Here is a 20,407-nt window from a genome sequence, read left to right on the forward strand (position 1 = left end):
AACAAAGGTCTTCTGCATTCTCAAGTGGAGTATAGAGATCTCGAACGAAAGCATGGAATAAATATGAATGCAGTACTTGACATCTGTAGGGAACCCTCATGGCACAGATTGGGAACTTAGATGGGGTCAGTACCCTAATTGGGCCCATCACACTGTGATTCATCGGTCACCTAAGCAAAAATTGCATGACAAAGCAGCCGCAGTCTCAGCGTGGGGCATTCAAACATCTGCCGCTGTTTAGATGGCCACTTTTGCAGAAAGCAACTAAAAGCTGCTTTCGCAGATACAACTGAACCCTCCTATTGCTGCACATCCTACCACTGCAGCGCTATGGTGCACGAGCTGTATCAGGTCTGTTTTTGGAAGTGAAGCCTTTTTGCCCATGTGAGTTTCAGTAACAGTGTGACTCACATTCACTGCCTAACCGGGCACTCTCCGGGCTCATCGGCAATTTTGTGGTGGCGCTCATTGTGGCGGACTGCATCGGCAATGCTGGACGTGTTGAGCATGAAGTCAGGAATGGCAAATTTAAGAAAAATATTCTTTGTAGATACCTTTGGATCTTAGTACATAGTTGGAGTTGAGCATAAATTAAATACTCAGTTCATTAAAGTCCAAACCAAGGAATAGTCACAGCATGCTTGCTTTTAGGCTAGCTTTAGATGAGGTCATTGTATGAGTATAAAAAGAACTATTTCACACCCATAAATGGACAAAGATTGATATTGTGTAGTGACGGGTAGGTGACCAGCACTGCTGAGATGATCAAAGTAGGGAAAGTAGCGAGGGACATACTATGGATTACCACTCACTTGGTGGATCCTGTAAATCGGCAGCCCCCAAAAGCCCCCATATAAGGGAAAAATTCAAAGTAGGTGCGCATCTTCTCAGGTCAAATTTCTGCCACTTAGAACATTTGACCCAAATCCTCCCTATACATGGGAAAACTGCTGACTTACAGGGTCCGCCGGGTGAGTGGTAACCCATAGTAATTGAACAGGGCAAATTGATTTTTTTTTTTTGGAGGAAGCATAATGGCACAAGTTTGCAGCTGCAACTCAGACAGCCCGAGCAAGGCCTGCTTAGCAGCGAGGATTTCACCCGATGACCCTCTCAAGAGAAAAAATGCAGTTATGCACACCTGCCTTTCAGTGGGCAGTGTGAGGCTCAGGTCACTTTCCTCGCAGTGGGTTAGAGCCGCGCATGCTCCGGCGACCTCATGCTGATCAATCCAGTTGTACAGAAGGTTGTTTTCTTGAGAGAGTGTGTTTCCCCAGGTGGCCAGGACCAGTTTCTGGCTCACAGCATGATGGCCAAGACTCGGGCTAGTGGCGGCCTGGTCGAGGTGTAGGCACGAGTTTATCATGTGCTGCCAGTGTGCTTCGATTTCAGTCAGTGTGTGTTTGAAGGTAGTGTCATTGTCATGTGAGATGTGTTGCTCACAGCGAAGTTTCCAGATGAGATAGGCCGATTCTGAAACAATGATGTGAAAGAGTCGTGAGGTGCCATGGCAAAGTTTGCCTGATCTTGAGGTGAATGTGGCTAGACTGCAACCAAGGACCATACCTAGAGAGAGAGGAGGCCATTTTTGATGTTTGCAGAGCCAGAGTTTCTTAGTTAGCAACCAAATTTTATACCGGCCTGGTGCAGTGCATTTCATAAGGATGTGGTCGAGGGATTCCTCGACTCTGCAGGTTGGGCAAGTGGCATGGGGTTCCATGGTCAGAATGTGGTTCCAGAACTGACTGCAGCGATGCGCATTGTGTAGACCTTTCCAGAGGAAGTCAGATATTGGGTGGGCAATGTCTTTACGGCGGATGGAAGTCCAGATTGTGGTGTCAGTTGGTGAGTGAGTGGTGAGGTTGTGGATTGCAGTCCATGTGAGGTTGAGGTTGAAGCATGTGCTCTGGCGTGATTGAGGAGGAGCAAGGGCAAGGATGCCTTGGTAGGCCATGTGTTGGGATATGGAGGATAGCTGGGCACCTGAGGGGCAGAAAGCTGCAATCTCTGATAGGTTGAGTGGGTCGATGAGCTGTCGGTTAGCTCCCTTGCTGGCCAGGTGATCTGCACCTTCATTTCTGAGGATGTGCATGTGGCCTTTCACCCAGTGAAAAGTGGTGATGGCTACTCTGCATCACAGAGTGGCTGCTGTGGCTTTGAAGAGGTCAGCATTGGCGACACTGATTCATCCTCAGTCCTCCCAGTGTGGGAGGTGGAGTGTGAAACTATTGATAGCATATTTGGAGTTGCTGCAGATGTGTAGGGGGGCGAACGGGAGGACTGACTGTGAGGCATGGAGGATGGTGGCAACTTTACCAGCCTGGTTGGAGGAGTGAGGGGGAGGCAGGCATAGGCTGACATTTTGTGGGTTGTTAGGTCCAAACCATATGCCGAATCCCGCTCGGGCATCGTGATCTCCATTTTTGAAGCAGGACCCATCTGTGTACAAGGTCGTACTTTCTTCGAGAACTGGGCAGCCTGTTCTGTGTGCAATGGTGAGGGCAGGAGGTGAGATGTCCGAGAAAATGTGGAAGCCTTCACGGAGGCTGCCAAAGGTGGTAATGGATGGATCGAAGACAATGTCATTGTCAGAGCAGCACGCCATCTGGTTTACAGTGGTACAGTGCTTTGTAAGGGAGAGTCCATCTTCCTGCAGGATCGTGGTTGGGTCCCAACATTTGCCAATCAGGATAAGGAGGCGGAGGGTGGCGATGTAGCATCAGAATGGGTTTGTACATTCATGGTGGCGGTGGTCTCTTGTACAGTATTTGCAGACACAGTCTTTGTGGCTGACATGGGGTGGAATGAGGTCAGTAGCTCAATCTCGTTTGGTAACTTTGAGTAGGTCTCTTATGGATATGACATTATAGTTGTCACACAGGCATTTATCGGAGGGGGAGTTGTTGAGGAATTTGAGGTGGCCGCCAGAGCCAAGGTGATACCATATGGGGAGTTTCTTTTGCATGTTTCGGGACAGTTTTATTGTCCCGAAATTCACATTATATTTGTTTGCCACACAGAGGAGGCATATAAGAAAGGAAGGTAATTTTGAGGAGGAGTGGGTGTTTACCTTCCATGTTTGGAGGAAGATGTTGATACGTGCGCGTTCATGTACTTGGCTGGATGCACATGTTATGTTGTCGTGGAGGAGGAAGTCCACAACGAAAGCCCAAGCTGGGCAGGCAGGTCTGATGTTAAGAAAGAATTGGATATCTTTGATTGTGATTGCTTCATTTCGGGCAGGGAGGTTGAGTAGGCCGAGGCCTCCATTTGTTGTGGGCTGGCATAGTGTGAACAGGCTAACAGTGGAGTTGGGGTTTCCCGACCAGATGAATTTACGGATAGTCTTGATGAGATCGAGTTCTATTTGCTTTGGCATTCCTTGTACCCATGTGAGATATTGGGTCATGCCTCTGACGACCATTTGTACTATGAGTTTTTGTCCTTTGAGGGTTGGGTGGCTTTGTCTCCAATGTTTCAGGGATGCACCAATTTTGTCCAGCATGGTTGATCATGGAGTTGTGTTGTCCACTCCATTCCCGATCCATGCACCAAGTGACCGGATGGAGTCGCCATCATTAGTGATTCTAATGCCAAGTGGGAAGGCAACATTTGATGGGCTCATACAGCATGAGGTAATTACTTGATATTCTGGGGTGCCAATTGGAATGACTTCTGTTTTGTCGATATTGAACCATGCTGTGAAGGCTATGCACCATTGGTCAAGGATGTCAGTGCGGGTGGTGTAGTTGTCTCATTCCGAGAGGTAGGTTATCATATCATCAGCAAATAGGGTGATTATGATATTTTCCATGACACCAGGGATGGGGAAGCCTTCAATATCGGAGTTGCATAGGGAGCAGGCTAGCAATTCTATGGCAAGGTCGAAGAGGAGGCATGACAGGGGATCGCCTTGCCGTACACTGCGAGTTACTTGGAATGGCGTACTGCATTCACCGTTTATGATCACGACAGTTATGACTTGGTCGTAGAGTGATCGGATTGTGGAAATGAAGGAGAAGGGAATGCGAAAGGCAATGAGAGTTTTCCAGAGGTAGTCATGGGCCACGCGGTCATAGGCTTTTTCCTGATCTAGAGCAATGATTACCCCATTTTCTTTGACAGCTTCAGCATAGTGTATCATCATTTAGGACAGGCGTACTTGGTCAAATATGTTTCTGCCTGGGACAAAACCTGCTTGATTGGGGTGGATGATCAAAGGTGCACATCGTGCCAGTTTGATTGATAAAGCTTTGGTGAAGATCTTGTAGTCTGTGTTGAGGAGGGTGATTGGTCAGTAGTTTGTGATGTCAGAGCCAGCCTGTGGCAAATTCAGTGGTAGGGGAGACTCCATGGCATTCAATGTCATTGTATACCCAGATAGAAGTTGGAGGACATCAAAGGCTGGTTTTTGGCATGATGTGTGTTCCAGAAAGTGAGTGTGGAGGGTTTTCCGGAGTTCATATATGATGCCATTGATACTGGCAGCACACCCATTTTCACAGAGCTTGAGTGTGTTTAGGACATCATCTTGACAGAGGGACTGTGCAAATCTGGACCTGGCAGTGTCAGTGAGTGTTGTCTTAACTTTGGCAAGGACTGAAGTGGTAGTATCTGCACGTTCATCCGGCATGCATCTAGGAACATCAAGTTGGATGGTGTCATGGTAGTCCCTCACCAGTTCAGCCATTTTGTCAGATCGTGTGATGTATGTCGGGGGATCAGATTCGGGTTTTTTCAAGGAATAGATGGTGTCTCTGGGCTTCCAGGGGTTACAGATGGAGGACCAGTATGCCCCGACTTCCTTGCCTGCTGCGTGGAACTTGGCTTTGGTCATCATGCGTGTCTGTTTGTTGCAGAGGTGTTCTAGATTTGTGATCTGTTTCTGGAGGTTGTGAGCTTCGAGTTGTAGGTCTATTGATGTATCATAGTCTGGGTGGTTGTGGATAGCTTGTAGGGATTTTTGCAGAAGGTCAGACGTGTTGCGCAGTTTGGGCAGATTTTTTGGCTATCTTCTTCACGATGGTGGTGAGATTGTCTTTGTATTCCTTGAAGATAGTTTGTGCATTCCTCAACGGGGATCTGTCTTCGATGTCCTGTATTTTTTAGGTGGCAAGGCGTCCTTGAAGATCGATTTCATTTAGAAATTCTCGGCAGCTAAGTAGATGGGCAGGAATTGACCAGCATCCTTTCCCGATGAAGGGAGCGCCTGAGTCAGTTAGGTGTACCGACGCCAATTTGTGATCAGTTCGGACTGCAGTGTCCGAGATTGTCCAGTCGAGGGAGGTGTGGAGAAGGTCTTCCGATATGTATATGTGATCAATGCGTGATTTGCTTCCTCGTCCAGATGTTGGGTAGGTAAAGTTCCGGTCCGTGGGGTTTTAATGCGTGGCAAATTGATTGTTGACCCACATTAGAAACCTTTCGAGCTCATAAAGGAATCGGTGCCCAACACTCGACACCCAACGCCGACACCCTGATGGCACACTGCAGCACTGTGCTCGTCTTTGTCGATGCTGACCGCAGAGCGTCGAATATCCCTCAATGGTCTATGCCAGTGCAGCGTGCCCAGCACCACTGTGAACCTTGAAATTGTCATTGGTAGTGTGCATCAGCAAACTCGCACGAGTCTGGTGAGTCTGGTGCCAGACGCACTATACGCGCAATGCTGCCACAAATGCTCGTGGCACTACATTTGACCTACGTATTTCCACGATGCATTCTGTGGCACCATACACTTATCAGACAGAGAAGTCCGGTGCCATACTTGAGCCATACTCAAGCTATACTCGGGCCATACTCGAGCCATACTAGATCCACGATGGTCCAATTTTTGATAATTGAATATATGAAATATATTAGGACACTACTAGCTAATACTACAGGGATGGTATGGCAACTGAAGACACCGGCAACCAAGCTCAATCACAGAGTGATGGCACAACTGTGAGCGTGCTCAAGTGTGGCCACAATCGCGTTGTGCTCACTTGCGTGCGTCACAGAGAGCGCATCAGCGGGCGTAGTGCTGAGGGCATCTGAGTTGCCCTTGTGGAAGAGGTTCTGTGAGAGGCGACTGATGGTGCATTGTATCTTCTGAGTGTTGCGCGACTTCAGTGACTGACCATAAGATGCAACGGAATGCGGCGACCAAGGTCTTTCGCCCCCCATCCGAGCTGGAGAAAGAACGCGTGATTGTGCTTTAGGAGACCTGATCTGAGGAAAATGTTAGCTCCCCGTCGCTCGTTGCAATTCATCATATACCCGATTTGCCCCATTTGCACCAGCATCGGCAACAGACTGCATCTTGGTAGAGATAGGTCACGTGTGAACAGAGGGCGATGCCACAGATGCTGGCAGTGGGACTCCTGTGGCCATAGCTGGTGTCATCCCGAATTGCTGACAGAACTTTAGCAACTGGATACGCAGCACAACACAGGCCTTCCTACCTGGAACAGGTTGAGATGGCTAGACGTAAATGAAGCTATGTCGATAGGAAAAAGGGCAGTGTTCATCTTCAATAGCGCTAATTATTACAGCTCGTTGATAGTGGTTGCTTTGGAGACCTACCTGACCATTGTTCCAAGGAGCAGGGCCAGGGGGCAAAGGTCCGAAGTTGCCAAACGATGATCCATAGGATTCGAAGTGGGGACCAGGGGGATTAGGTTAGAATAAAGACGAACAAGTCTCAGAGGACATCGCTGAGCGTCAATGTATTGTGACTTATTTGGTTTGTTCAACAAAGTCACATGCTTTGTGGACTTAGCACACCGGATGCTTCAAAGTTCGAACATGAAACAAGCTCGACAGAATGTGGAGTCAAGTCAGTTGCCCTGTGGCCAGTAGCACATTCTCTACATGTACAGTAGTCAATATCATGCAATAAATTACAGTATATCTTGCTTGTGTTGTACTGTGGCAGGGAATCAGAATGTATGGTAGAGTATAGCTCAGTGTGGTGCCACACTAACCATAGCAACCATACGCACCAGACCAAACCATACTTGTGTGAGTTTGCTGATGTGCATGCGGTATTCGGAATATTCCCTCCCACTGCAGGCTCCTCGATCATCTCCCGAGGTCTTACAAGGTTGTTACAAACGGCACCAACACTGGAGGCAAAAGTGGATGTTCTGCCTTGGAACAGTGTCTGAACATCCAAGGAACAGATTACATTTTTGGACATGTCACATGTTCTGAACATGATAAGGAACATCTAATATGTCTCGCACAATGTTCTATTGGAGAGCATGCTGGAGACATGTTGCATGTACCATTCTGGAACATATAATATGTCTCACACAATGTCTCATTGGAGAATGTCCTGCAGACTTGCTGCATGTTTCATTCTGGAACATTTATTATTTTGCTACTATATTCTGGGCTTATCTCTTGATGCAATATGCTCTGTATAATAAGGATTTCCCATGGCCAAACACATTACATTTCTGGCTGCCGTTAATCTTCAGAACATTGTGAGAAGATGTTAAGTGCTCCTACTCCAAACATACAAGATGTCCTGACCACCAAGAACATCTGCAGTACATGTATGATACATACTAAAATTATACTAAAATTTTACATGTGCTGCAAATGTTCTTGGTGCCCAGGACATCTTGTATGTTTGGAGTAGGAGCACTTAACATCTTCTCACAATGTTCTGAAGATTAACGGCAGCCAGAAATGTAATGTGTTTGGCCATGGGAAATCCTTATTATACAGACATATTGCATCAAGAGATAAGCCCAGAATATAGTAGCAAAATAATAAATGTTCCAGAATGAAACATGCAGCAAGTCTGCAGGACATTCTCCAATGAGACATTGTGTGAGACATATTATATGTTCCAGAATGGTACATGCAACATGTCTCCAGCATGCTCTCCAATAGAACATTGTGCGAGACATATTAGATGTTCCTTATCATGTTCAGAACATGTGACATGTCCAAAAACGTAATCTGTTCCTTGGATGTTCAGACACTGTTCCAAGGCAGAACATCCACTTTTGCCCCCAGTGCAAGAGCAAGGGTGACGTTGCATAAGCGCCCATAGGGCGCCAATCGAATCTGAACAATTGAGTCTACACTCGACGTCGACCTGCCGCCTCTGCTCCACGACGATGTCCCGCTCATGTACATAACAACAACGCATGCCCTTTACCTCCTACGTTCACATCCAAAGACATCTGAGCATAGCCCTCCGCACAGGCCTTCTTCGGTCATCCTCCACCCCACATCTAGTCGTAATCCGCCGCATCGATCTCCACCTTGACGCCAACTCAAGCTCCCGTACGCATGCTGGCGCTCACCCTCTCTTACTTAGACTATCGCGTAGTGCAGTACACATCTCTACTACCGACCACCCCTTTTCAGTCAGAACGATATCGAGCATGTCCTCGATGGACCTGAGAGAACCCTCTCCGTCTGATGCCTCGGATGCGCTCTCCGAGTTTCTTTCACGCCAGAAGGAACGGTACCTCGACGCGGTGGCGCGCGGGACGGCGGGGGAGTGGACAGTCGTGATGGGGAACGAGGCAGGGGGTACGTCCACACCCGCCCTTTCCGCTCTGACTAGACTGACTCAGTTCCCAAATTTACGCAGATCTGGACTCGCTCGCCAGCGCGATCGCCTACGCCTATTACGCCGGCGTTGTGTCCAAGCATGCACCTACTATCCCGCTGGTGCAAACCCCGCGTGAGGACCTGCACCTGCGCGCAGAGAACCTGCACGCCCTCGCCCTTGCGGGCGTTGATCCCGCTCTCCTCCTCACCATCTCCGATTTGCCCTCTTCCTCATCCTCTTCACCCTTCCCCTCCACGAAATTCGTGCTGGTTGACCACAATCGCCTTGCGCCGGCTTTCTCTCATCCGAGTGCGCGTGTCGTCGCCGTCGTGGATCATCACGCGGACGAGGGCCTCTACGCGGACACTGCAGACCCGCGCCTGATCGAGGTGCCCACAGGCAGCTGCGCATCTATCGTCGCACGGCTCCTACAGCACACGGGAATGCGCATTCCGCGTGAGCTCGCGACGCTGCTCCTGTGTAGCATTCTCGTTGACACTGGAGGACTCAAGCCTGGCGGGAAGGCGGAAGACGCGGACCGCGCAGCGGCGGCGTTCCTCGCACCACTATCGACGCTCTCTCTTACCTGTCAAAATGAAGCCCTGATCCAAACCGAGACTCAGATAACAACTCAAGACGCGTCTTCGGAGGAGCTGCACGCCGTAGCGCCCATCCAAGCGCTCAACGCGACATTACAGACCAGAAAAGCGTCCGTCGCGCACCTCGGCACGCGCGACCTCCTCCGGCGCGACTACAAGGAGTACACCTACACGCTCCCCAGAGGAGCGGACGTATGCGTCGGGCTCGCGTCAGTGCCGGTTGGGCTGCACGCGTGGCTATCGCGAGAGCCCGGTGGTGCGTTTGGCACGGAGGCCGAGGCGTGGATGCGCACGCGCGAGCTTGACGTGCTCGGCGTGCTCACGTCGTTCCGCGACGCTGAGTCGGAGCACTCCGGGAAAAGCGGGCGGGGGAAGCATCGGCGCGAGCAACTGTACGTTGTGCGCGATAAGGCGCTTGCGGAAACGCTATTCTCGGGACTCGAGGAGAGCGAGGAGCTGAAGCTCAAGAGGAGAAAGTGGAAGGACTATGACCTCACCAAGGAGAAGGTTGGTTTCGGGGGAGACGTGGCGGTGCGAGTGTGGAAGCAGAAGAATGTGGACGCGACGAGGAAGACGACAGCCCCGCTTGTGAAAAGCATCATCGAGGGCGAGGGGAGGGGGAAGGGCGCGAGCTTGTAGCTGCGGGAGTATGCACCGTATCTTGACCGTGAGCAGTTTGGATATGACGTTGTATGATCTTGGCAGAGTAATGCTAATCGATCGATTTTTGACAAGATGTAGATGCAGTTCCCGATCGTCATCCAGATCTCTCTTTCAGCAAGTCCCTAGGATCGTGCGGATCAATAAGAGAAGCACAAACATCCCAGCAGGATAACCTCTCTTAGCCCAAGAAGGGGAACTATCGAGATTTTAGAAATCGCTTGACAAGTTATGGCAGAATTATGCGAAGACACTACTACCACTACAATTCATCCTAAGCCGCACTTCGCTACGCTGTATGCTGCATCGTAGACGTCTGCCACACGGCACTATACTCACAACCTCGCATACTCACCACTCCCCGGCGGGACACCATGCGGATTATACCGCAACGCCTCCTTATTCCCGCGCACGTCCTTGTCGATCGAGCTGTATCCTGCGACAGTCATTAAAATATCGAGGTCCTGCGCCAAGCCAGTCAGTTCCTCTCCTGCTACTGCCGAAGTGGGCAGGTACTCACCGCCAACAGGCTCTTCATAACGTGCCTGCACCCGGCCTCGCCCTCGTGCGCCATCCCCCAGATGTAGAGCCGCCCGACCTCGACGGCGTGCGCGCCGAGCGCGAGTGCTTTGAACACGTCCGCCCCCGTGCGCACGCCCGAATCGAAGATGATCGTCATTTCTGTCGGCTCGTTAACATGTGCAAGCTTCCACCGGGGTAGACTGAGAAAGGATAGAAGGAGCAGAGGAGGAAGGGGACACGCACTGTCACCAACGGCCTCGACGATCTCAGGCAGGACCTCCAAGCTCCCTACGGCGCCGTCGACTTGGCGGCCCGCATGGTTCGTGACGACGATACCTGCGCAACCGACTTCCAGTGCCCTCTGCGCGTCCGCCGCGTTCTGAATGCCCTTGAGCACAAACGGCCGCCCGCCCGAGATGCGGTTCCACTGCCGTCGCATGCACATCAGCGATTCCATAATCAGGCCCAGCGAACAAGAAAGGCGCACCTCGCCGATGAGCCAGCGCACCTTGTCCCACCCGTGCGCCTTGCCATGCCACACGGAGTGGTCGATCCACTTGCCCGAGTCTCGTTCGAGATCTTCCGCGTGCTTGCGCATGAACACCGGGTCGGACGTCCCCATCTCGTTGCCTACCGTCCCGGGATAGTAGAACCTACGGTCGGCGACAAGCTATCACAAGGTACTGGGACGCATAAGGTAAAGGAGACACGCACGTGTAGTTGGCGATGTTCATGTCCGTCGGGCGCCAGCCGAGCTGCCAGGTGTCTGTCGTAAGCATCAGTACGTCGTACCCCGCGCGCCAAGCACGATTCAGCAGCGACAGTGTCTATATAGCGATCAAGGTTCAGCCAGCCATCACTGTAGGTATCGACAGGAGGATGAGAACATGCTACTCACAATCTCATCGTCGTGTCCCATATAGAGCTGGAAGAACCGCGGACTCTGGGCGTTCCCACCGTTTGGGCCTGAGTTCGGATCGAGTCCCATTTATTCAGGTGCGGATGGTCGTAGGTGTCGTCATTCAAAATTTCATTGACGGTTGGATTTTCGTTGATGTCCGGTATATGCAGGTCCGCGTTAGCGCCAGTGAGCACAGCCAAAAAGGAGACGATTGCACCATCATAGCGCACGACGCTATTACTCTCGTTCTTGACTGCGGCGCCTGCGTCATTCGCACGCGCGACGTCCTCGAGCGGCTACGAGGCTGCAGTTGAGAGGCAGTACTGTGCAGGGGAGGTGGCTGTCAGCGGTCGATATCAAGATCAAGGAAGACGGCTCCATGTGAGCGAGTATGAGGTGGAGGAGCATCGAGCTGCTGAGAAAATTCGAGGCAGGTGCGCTCTTTCGCAGATAATCTAGGTAATTGGACACGGCAAGGCGCGGAGTGGCACCACTAGACTATTCTGGAGCTCGACTCTCTATGGCGCATCCTGGCTAATGCATGGCGGAAGCGTGAAAACGGGGTAGGATGGAACATTGACTCACCGGGAGACCGAGTTCGCCAGCGATCTTCGCGGGGACCAGTTCTCCAAGGGGAGTGTATAATTTGTTTATACCGATGGGGGCGAAGATGATGGGCGCGGGAACGCGATGTCCGAAGAGCGTCGCTGCGTGCACCAAACCACAGCGCGTCACTGGTCAGCGGCCCAACATCTATGGGAGAAGGAAAGGTGGGTACTCACTCGTTAAGTCGCGGACGTTCGTGTCGACGAGTGTGCGGGGAACAATGCGCCAGCGGTAGAAGGCTTCTCTGTTCGCCCTATCGGTCCAGCCGAGACCTGCATTCGAGTTGGCGTAGAAGTAACCGCGGTCAGTAAGCTTTTTCTTTGTGGATTCCTGCATTTCTTCTGGGTGCACGGAGAAGCTCGGTACTGTGCGCGTCAGTGGAACTGTGTCTGCCTACAGTAGGTGAGTGGACTTACGCTGTCCGGTGGTGCCGCCTTGCTTGAAAATCTCGCGCTGGTAGAGGGAGTAGTGGGGCGACGGGCCCTGGGGCTTGTTCTCGGGATCCATGGCGGCAAGTTGTTTTCTGTGCACGGAGTGGGATGGGAAGATGTTATATTGGATGAAAGGCTGATTACCGCCAAATTGACAGTCCACCGGCGCCTAACGCTGGAAGCGTCACGCGCGAGCCGAACGAGCCGAACGGCGCCGAGAAGGACCCCGTGAACCGGCGTCCGCGACGCGCTCGACGCGTGACGTCATCGATCGTTCACGCGTCACTAGCTCTTGTCCAACGCCTCCCCCACGTTTCCGGCTCTAGCTGCTGAGTGTCACATCCACAACATGAGAGGACGCAGAGGCGCGTAAAGTCACGTCGGAATGCTGTCGGAATCACCCCTGAGATTGAACAGGTACTTGATGCTTCGCGCAGCTCCGTGAGCGACCATCGTCACCATCCAAGACGAGATGTCGAGACGAAGCTGAGTCTACATGAGCATTTTTCTAACACCCACGAGCTTTCAAAACACTGATGTCATTGAAATGAAAAGAAGCGGGGAGAAGGCTGAGTGCTCAGCACCGACAACTTCCTCCAATCTCTATCCACACTGACATCACTTCAAAGCTGGAGAGAACAGAGGCAGTCAGGAGACAAAACTCCCACAGTAAAGTCAGAAGACGTTCTACATACTCAATCACAAAGGATTTTCCACCGTCGGCCCCGCCGGGTCCCCACCGCCATGCCTGCTCCCATCGTGGGCCTCAGCCGGCGTCCCGCCATACTGGACAGGTAACTGCTGTGCGGTGAGCCAGGAAGTGGGAGCGTATGCAGAGAATGAATTCGCATGCTAAATCTCCCAAGCGGGCTCCTCACCGCTGCAACTGGAGGCCGTTGAAAGGAAATGCAAAAAATAGGAATCTGTTTCGATAAATTAACAGCACTGCTCATGGTGACCTTGAGGGATGCAGGAGCCTCGAAGGCGTGATTTACGCCGGCTCCCAGAAGCGGTTGCCTATCTGGAGAAGCTGAAGGATTATCTGCGGCACAGAAACCCTCTCCCTGACGAGCCAACGTACGATGAACCTAGATCAGCGAGCCGAGTACAACCTTTACGCGGATTGTGCTACTGCATCCTCGTTACGTAACAAAATTAGCCGGAGGAAATTGCAGACAGATAAACGTATTTCAATAAAACGAACGGCTGCCGGAAAGCTGCCGAAGATGTCCAGCCAATCAGCGACGAGTCTCACCGCCCAGTTTGTCTCGCGTGCACTACAAACTTCAAGGTCCTTGAGCTTGAGCATCGAGAAATTTGCCGAGAAGTGTCTTATAACTAATTATCGCCCTGAATTTGCAGTGCTCAACTTCTGTACAATTCGCGGATGCGTGCAAGCGGAAAACGTGAGTTGATCGAGCAGATCAGTTGTACGCAAAGTTCTTCTATCGCTTCTCTCCTTTCGTCTGATCCGAGGGATAATTCTAAGGTGATACCAAAGGTGAGTCCATCTATAAGTCTAAAATTCATATTTCCGCTATCGGAGACAAACAACTTGAAGGGCGATATGCCATGCACTTTTCATGGCCAAGCAATATGTACTAGTCGAAGTGCGATTGGATGAGTTTTTAGCTCTTCTCTGCACACTTTCTGGTGTACACTAAACAACAACATCGTCAGTTGTCCTGTGGATGTCTAGCATTATCCAAAAATATTACGGGGAAATCCTAGCCTTCGATTTTCACTGCCACATGGGCCAGTGATGTCGTGCCAGGTCCCATCAGCAGCCTGGGACTCCCTCAATGACACTCCGCATTCCCAGGATCAACGCGAGATTGTCTCTCTTAGATCGTCGTGTGATCCAAATAAGCTACGGTGCTTCGGAAGGCCCATTAAGCGCCGATGCGATGTCCGGTCGGGACGATCTTGACTTCCAAATTCCTGCTATATGAAGCTTAAAGATGCTATACTTGTCGCCTGTACTTCTGTATCCAATCTATACTTGTAGTTCCGACTTCACGGCGAGAGCCGATATCAAGATGGCGGATATTGAACGCACCTGTCTGTCTCGTTCTATCGTGCTATTGGGTCTTAGCCTAGTCTCACAGTCTCAGGAAGTCTGCAATGTATCAAGTACCCCTGGTTTCCGCCAATCTCGCAACGGTGCCCGTTCAGAGTTTCTTCTATGGCGTGTTCTTCCTACTCTTCGTCACCTCGACGTACAATGCACAGCTCAGTGTATCTGATATGCGCTCTGTCTGGAGGAACTCTATGTTTTCAGCCGGCATTGAGATGTTTCTACGCATCACAGGGGTCCGTCTTTTCCGATTCAAGTGCCGTATTGACGAGGCGAGTGATGCGTCAGTAGCAATGAATCCTCACTGTAGTCAGGGCATTTGATGCCTGCCTCTATTTTGACAGTGGCGCGTCGCCGCTCACCTTCTACTCTGACTTGGCCCCGAAGACCAAGGTTGTGGGCCTCTCCTTGGCAGACGTGACACTAGCCGTAGGAGATGCAGCTCTAGTGATTCCACAATCCTTGTCCACCTCTTCATGGAACTACCACAAACGCGTTGCTGTAGTTACCCTTCTCATCTTTGCCACTTCACTCAAGGATCCCCATTATGGAGCTGACCGCGATGTCACCATATTCAGGCACGTATTTGGCCGCTGGTGACCATCTCCAACGCACTGGACCTCGTGTATGTCGCTGCTCGTGTCGCCGCGTATACTCACCGACGACATTGCGCATACGTCGGATGTTCCAGTGAGCTATGTGACAGAATAGTTGATTTCATGGCGGCTATGGCGCTCGCGATCGCATACCAGGATAACAACGCAGTGGCAGCAACACCATGGTTGTTTGTTGGTTCTCAACATCATTATTCCTCCCAATGGTGCACGTCTGGTGCAGCGAGTGCTGGGGATATTCGTCCAAAGTGCCGCTTCATATGTGCATGAGCCATTCAAGTTCTCTCATAAATTGTTCAACTTATCTTTCAGCAGAACGTGGACCATCTTCTTCATCATGTGCTAGAAATGCAGCGTCCAGTACACTGTCTGCAACACCTGGCCGTCCATCTCCGGCATCACGTACATTCTCATTTTCGTGCGCGCCGGGTTCAGCTGGGCACACGATAGACATTCCATACAAGGGCACACAATCGCAGGGATACCGAATCTATAGCACTTCCATCATTTGCGGTGCAGATGGAGAAAGTCAACTCACCGCGGGACGTTCATCTGGGCGGAAGTCGCGCGTCAATGTTCTGCGAAACGCTGGAACGCTCTGCTGCTTTCTAAAGTCGCATCGTGGTGATCTGAAGGACCTTGAGTTCGTCGGGACTATGACTCTATCGTCATGCCGGTCTAACTCAACTGTAACTTCACCAAATAATGCATCATTCGTCACACTGTGGGGATGAGTACGTTTTCCTTTGGTGCAAATGCATGTGACAATCTAGATGTTCCGAACTATCTGAGCGCTCCTTCCACTCGCACCGCTCCCCGCTCGCACCGCCGCATCAGATCAGCCCTTCCTTTGACATCGGCTAATCAAACGCCCGCTACAGCACCCCATTAAAGCACCCCAAGGTTAGCAAGTCCTTGAAATCGAGACACGCCCCACGTTCATTACAGACCCGGATATGAGAATGGCAAGCTATTCTGCACCATGGTTCCCCTCTTTCTTCTTTATGCCTCCCTCGCGAGCTGTCCCATCGACCACATACCGCCCAGTGTACCCTCCTGTTTCCATCGCTAACCGATTTCACATCACTCTGCCCCATCCGTCCGACTTCACGGCGCCGGGTATCTTCGAAGAACAGATCACCTTCACCCGCCCCATGCTGGAAACCTTCGCCGACACTATTACCGTGTACATACACCGACCTATCGATAAGCCAACTCCAGGAAAACCATGGCGTATGGCTCTACCGACCCATACCCGCGTTGGAGTCGGGCGCCTTGTGCGGGTGGGCAGATGTGGCAGAGGGATTGTCACCGAAGTCCACCGTCATGGCCGCCAATATATCACATTCACAATCTTCGAGTTTACCCGCAGTGAACGCATCTACCTCATGGTGCGCCGCGAATGGGCGGACATGACGGCTCGTCGTGTCCCTAAACAATTACTGGCGGAAGAATCGGAATCAGGTTCGGAAGTATGTGACCCATTACTCTCAACCCGCTACGATCAGCTGAGGAACTGGTACTCATCGCAGGCATGTACTACATCTCGGCTTCCCTATGTTTTCTTCTCCCTCGAAGCTTGAATGCTGGGCTTCAACCTTTGGATGTACAATCTTCGCGATGCGTTCGCGCCCGTTGGCAGGTCCTCTGTCGCATATACTGACATGTCTATCTTATCAAATCTTATACGGCCAGTCCAAGGACATGTTTTGTACGATGCACCGCATCATGAATCTGTATATAAATACTACATACAATCCCTCGTAATGTACAGTTGCACACCTCACCCAGTTAATAATAGATACTACACGTATAGCACAAGTGATATTTACAGACATCTTACTTATTACATAGTTACTACGAGAACCCAAAGGATGGTGATGTTACGCAGGCCGGTTCGTTTTGTCGAGAGGCTCCAGCTCTCCAAGTGAAACATTAGATAGTCAAAATATACAATGAATGAGGGTGCCGCGATCATCAACTCGATCGCCGGTATAGATAAGTGTCCGTTCCAACAATATTGGGTTACGCTTCGCAGCGTTTTCATACGGGATGAGTCGCCATCTGATGCAGCAAGCGCACGTCGAACGACTCGTCCAATTCCGGGTCCAGCCCTGCTTCACGAAGAACGTCAAGCAGCCTGTATCGCTCCTGGAGATTATCGGTGGTACGTTCAAAGTGCATGTCGAAACCATGGCCCATCGCCGCGACCTGCCTGACGTGAGAGAATGCTATACGCAACCTTGAGTTCAGAAACTTTGTTGGTATCAGGGACTAATATACTTACGTGGTATCTGCCGGCGTCTGATTGAGTTCCACCGGCCGTGCCTGTAGATACAAAGACATTGAAAGACGACGCCAGCTCATATGCAAGGAGGAACCTACAAATCGTCGAAGTAAGGATGCTTTTTGATCTGCGGTTCCTTCAGCCTCAAAGCCGGGTCCATTTTCAGCAGCTACCGAGGTAAACGATTGAGTTACAAGTGCGAAGCCATGATGATATACCCACATCTGTGATGAATTCCGACAGACCTGGCACTTTGAGCGGCAAATTTTCCAGGCGGGATTGAATATCAGCTATATTTTGCAGCATAGTTGAGAGAAAGCCTTGGATGTAATTCTAGAAGCAGGGCATCAGACCCAAAATAGCGAGACACTGACAGACAGACGCACGTCACCGAGACGCAGCGTAGCGATCATCACACCCAGAGACCAATAATCAATGGAACTGTCGTAAGAGCAACCTGAATTTCTGATACTCTGCAGCAGCTCCGGCGCTGCGTAACATGCCGTGTATATCACATCAGAACGCCGCTCCTCGGATATAGCGGTGGTCTCCCTGCAGGCACCAAAATCACTGATGACAATGTGTCCGTACTCGTCGATGAGAACGTTTGAGGGCTTGAGGTCACCGTGTGTCCATCCAAAGTTATGCAGGGCTTCGATGCCAATCACCTGGGGAGAGGTCAGTTTGTGACATTGCATCAAGTTCTTCTACTCACAAGTTCTGCTGCAACCAACCGTAATGAGCTTTCGGATATACTGCGTTGATGCTGGGTCAGTTCACCACCCATACAAAAGTTCTGATAAATTATGAAACGATGAGATTGAGGACATGTAACGAAGTGCAGCAACATACCGTAGCGATATTCAGAAAGCCACCGGAAGCCCGCCAATACCATCGATCGTGCTGAAGATACGGAGTCAAAAGGAACGACGGCGGGCCATTCGGTGCTGAGGCGACGGTCCGAAGCAACTTTATCTCGTTCACCGCTCCGCGGCAAGCAGCCGGAGACAGACCCTGGCTGTACTGTATGACTTTAATCGCCAACTGCTGCCGCTGTGGAATATGGTATACTAGGTATACCTTGCCGAACCCTCCCTTCCCGATGAATCCGCCGCACATCCATTTCTTGTCCGTGTCACTAGGTACCTTCAAGAAGTTCCATTGATGGACAGCCCACTTGCCTAGTCTGTCCCCGGATCGCGCATGTTGGCTGGCCCCTGCCCTCGCTCGAAGTCTGGCAACTTGGACTACCTCTCCTTGCATTCCACCGGCCTGGATATATTGGTTCGGAAGCTGCTCACCTTCCTCATCCGGAGAGTTGACGTATTCCATGATCTCCTCAAGCTGGATCAATCTTGAGCCGGTGGAGATTTGGGCAGCAGGCAACTCCATCACGCTCTGGGGAGCTCGCGCCACGACACTTTCAGAATCACTGCACAGGCATCAGCATGAGACAATAAGACAAAGTACTACTCACTCATCCGCAGGAAGTGGGGGAAGGTCTTTGTCCAGTCGTTGTACTGGTACGGCGGGTAGTACCTTGTGGCGACGCTGGATTGGGTCATCAAGCCAGTTAAACATAGCAACAAGGGAAGGAGTGGGCCTTAGAGAAGAGCAAGAATCTGGTTCGATATCAGAACGCCCGTCCATACTACCCACTGTGGCCTGTAGTTCGCGGGCGCGAAGTTGCCTACAGAGGGCAGGGTCTACAAGGTACGCATGCGTAGGAACCTGCGAACGAGAAGGCCGGACAGGCGCGGCAGCCAGAGGATCGACGTGCAAGAGCGCGTCGACGCGCTCATGCGTGGCCTGCGGCGGACCCCCATCCACATCGGAGATCCTCATCAAACGCCACATGACTCTACGTTTAGGTTCATTAGGCATAGCCAGGATGGCGACATGTGAGGATGTAGCAGGGACGGAGATTCCATTGACGTTCACTCCACTAGGAATACCTGCTTCCATCCGCTGCTCGAGGATCTCAGGATAGTCGTCAGGTCCAAGTTCATCTAGTTCCAGGAAGTTGGCAGGGTAACTACTACCATCTGGTAGGTCCAGATCTGCAAATGTGGCTCCCGATAACAATCGGGGTGTCGAGCTGCGTTCCTGGCGTGCTCGAATGCTCGAGTGGTCTCGCTGTGCTCCAGCGGTCGAGTCATACGGCATCAAATAGTCACTCCCGGGCTGGCCAGATTCCTCCTCGGTGGCAGACGGGTTTCCAGCACCATCGGAATAAATAATCAGGAGCGAGCTGCGCGAGTGCGAGCGTATTTTCAACACCCTTCGAGCGCGATCACGAATACGCCCCGGCATGACCAGGGGACAGTCGCAGACTTGAAGAACGGTGGCCAGGTGGTTGAGGAAGAAAGAGAGAAAGAGGACGTTTGCCACTCGTCGATTTCGCCTTAAATAGAATTTGTGGCGGCAGCGACAACATGTGTTCGTGACAACAATTCTCGGGAGCACAAAGAAGTAGGAAGAGGTGTTCATTTATTTCCGGAAACGTCCTGATAGTAGCTATCTGATTGGCTCTGAAAAACATGCGGATATCTCTCTGAAAAGCGTACCACGGGCGACAGCAGAGATAGTTCATCGGTGTATCCCAATACGACTTTGAGGGTGCTGCCATGAAGCAGTCGCAGTTGGACCGACAGACAATGGACTTTGTGCGTGCGAATTTTCACCTGTAATTGATGAGCGGAACGCCACTGCGCGAACAACGCGTACACGCGGTCCAGCATAAAGGAGTACCTACATGTGATGGCAGTGTGTCATAAACATGTCGATATAGAACGGATCACAATGGTCTTCTGGAGGTGAAACTGAGGAGTATTTACGAGGATCTTCACGAAGGAAACATGTGGAACAGAGTGATCCGAACTGCGATCGAAATCAGCATATGTTCAAATTTCGCCACGTCGTGCAGCATAGCTACACGGAGACGAGCTTCAAGTTGGTAAGTTAGTTTCCCAGCCCTGCATCGAAAATCCTCGGAAAACGTAGCGAGAAGGAACACATCAGAAATACCCCAGAGCAAAAGGGAAATTTTATGCAAGATTCACCGAGACTGACACATAAAAAGCAGACTGAAAGCAATATTCGAACTTTCGGCCCAGTGAGAGGTTGGTGGCAGCATGCGAGAGGTCACGT

The 20,407-nt window shown here is 51.1% G+C and overlaps 6 protein-coding genes across 6 annotated transcripts; 3 read left to right on the forward strand and 3 right to left on the reverse strand.

Annotated features, from left to right (window-relative positions):
• Nucleotides 1-8,387: 8,387 nt before the first annotated feature.
• Nucleotides 8,388-9,798, forward strand: SCP_0504590 (DHH phosphoesterase; the record flags this gene model as incomplete). Its single annotated transcript, XM_027758523.1, has 2 exons — nucleotides 8,388-8,538; nucleotides 8,600-9,798. 2 exons carry the CDS (start codon nucleotides 8,388-8,390, stop codon nucleotides 9,796-9,798), a joined length of 1,350 nt encoding a protein of 449 aa, XP_027614324.1.
• A 356-nt stretch (nucleotides 9,799-10,154) lies between these two features.
• Nucleotides 10,155-11,329, reverse strand: SCP_0504600 (Uncharacterized lactate 2-monooxygenase; the record flags this gene model as incomplete). Its single annotated transcript, XM_027758524.1, has 5 exons — nucleotides 10,155-10,283; nucleotides 10,340-10,768; nucleotides 10,829-10,994; nucleotides 11,056-11,168; nucleotides 11,240-11,329. 5 exons carry the CDS (start codon nucleotides 11,327-11,329, stop codon nucleotides 10,155-10,157), a joined length of 927 nt encoding a protein of 308 aa, XP_027614325.1.
• A 431-nt stretch (nucleotides 11,330-11,760) lies between these two features.
• SCP_0504610 (hypothetical protein) lies at nucleotides 11,761-12,355 on the reverse strand (the record flags this gene model as incomplete). The annotated part of the gene is made up of 4 exons (XM_027758525.1): nucleotides 11,761-11,772; nucleotides 11,828-11,949; nucleotides 12,025-12,213; nucleotides 12,265-12,355. The coding sequence occupies 4 exons, from the start codon at nucleotides 12,353-12,355 to the stop codon at nucleotides 11,761-11,763; spliced, it is 414 nt and encodes a 137-aa protein (XP_027614326.1).
• A 2,048-nt stretch (nucleotides 12,356-14,403) lies between these two features.
• Nucleotides 14,404-14,956, forward strand: SCP_0504620 (hypothetical protein; the record flags this gene model as incomplete). Its single annotated transcript, XM_027758526.1, has 2 exons — nucleotides 14,404-14,639; nucleotides 14,701-14,956. 2 exons carry the CDS (start codon nucleotides 14,404-14,406, stop codon nucleotides 14,954-14,956), a joined length of 492 nt encoding a protein of 163 aa, XP_027614327.1.
• Nucleotides 14,957-15,974: 1,018 nt separating this feature from the next.
• SCP_0504630 (hypothetical protein) lies at nucleotides 15,975-16,553 on the forward strand (the record flags this gene model as incomplete). The annotated part of the gene is made up of 2 exons (XM_027758527.1): nucleotides 15,975-16,442; nucleotides 16,503-16,553. 2 exons carry the CDS (start codon nucleotides 15,975-15,977, stop codon nucleotides 16,551-16,553), a joined length of 519 nt encoding a protein of 172 aa, XP_027614328.1.
• Nucleotides 16,554-17,013: 460 nt separating this feature from the next.
• Nucleotides 17,014-19,570, reverse strand: SCP_0504640 (hypothetical protein; the record flags this gene model as incomplete). Its single annotated transcript, XM_027758528.1, has 8 exons — nucleotides 17,014-17,201; nucleotides 17,258-17,298; nucleotides 17,356-17,426; nucleotides 17,480-17,590; nucleotides 17,644-17,925; nucleotides 17,973-18,053; nucleotides 18,110-18,689; nucleotides 18,735-19,570. The coding sequence occupies 8 exons, from the start codon at nucleotides 19,568-19,570 to the stop codon at nucleotides 17,014-17,016; spliced, it is 2,190 nt and encodes a 729-aa protein (XP_027614329.1).
• Nucleotides 19,571-20,407: the final 837 nt, after the last annotated feature.

Source organism: Sparassis crispa (assembly GCF_003851025.1).
Source record: "Sparassis crispa DNA, contig_000004F, whole genome shotgun sequence".
In the NCBI taxonomy this organism is placed as follows: Eukaryota; Fungi; Basidiomycota; class Agaricomycetes; order Polyporales; family Sparassidaceae; genus Sparassis; species Sparassis crispa.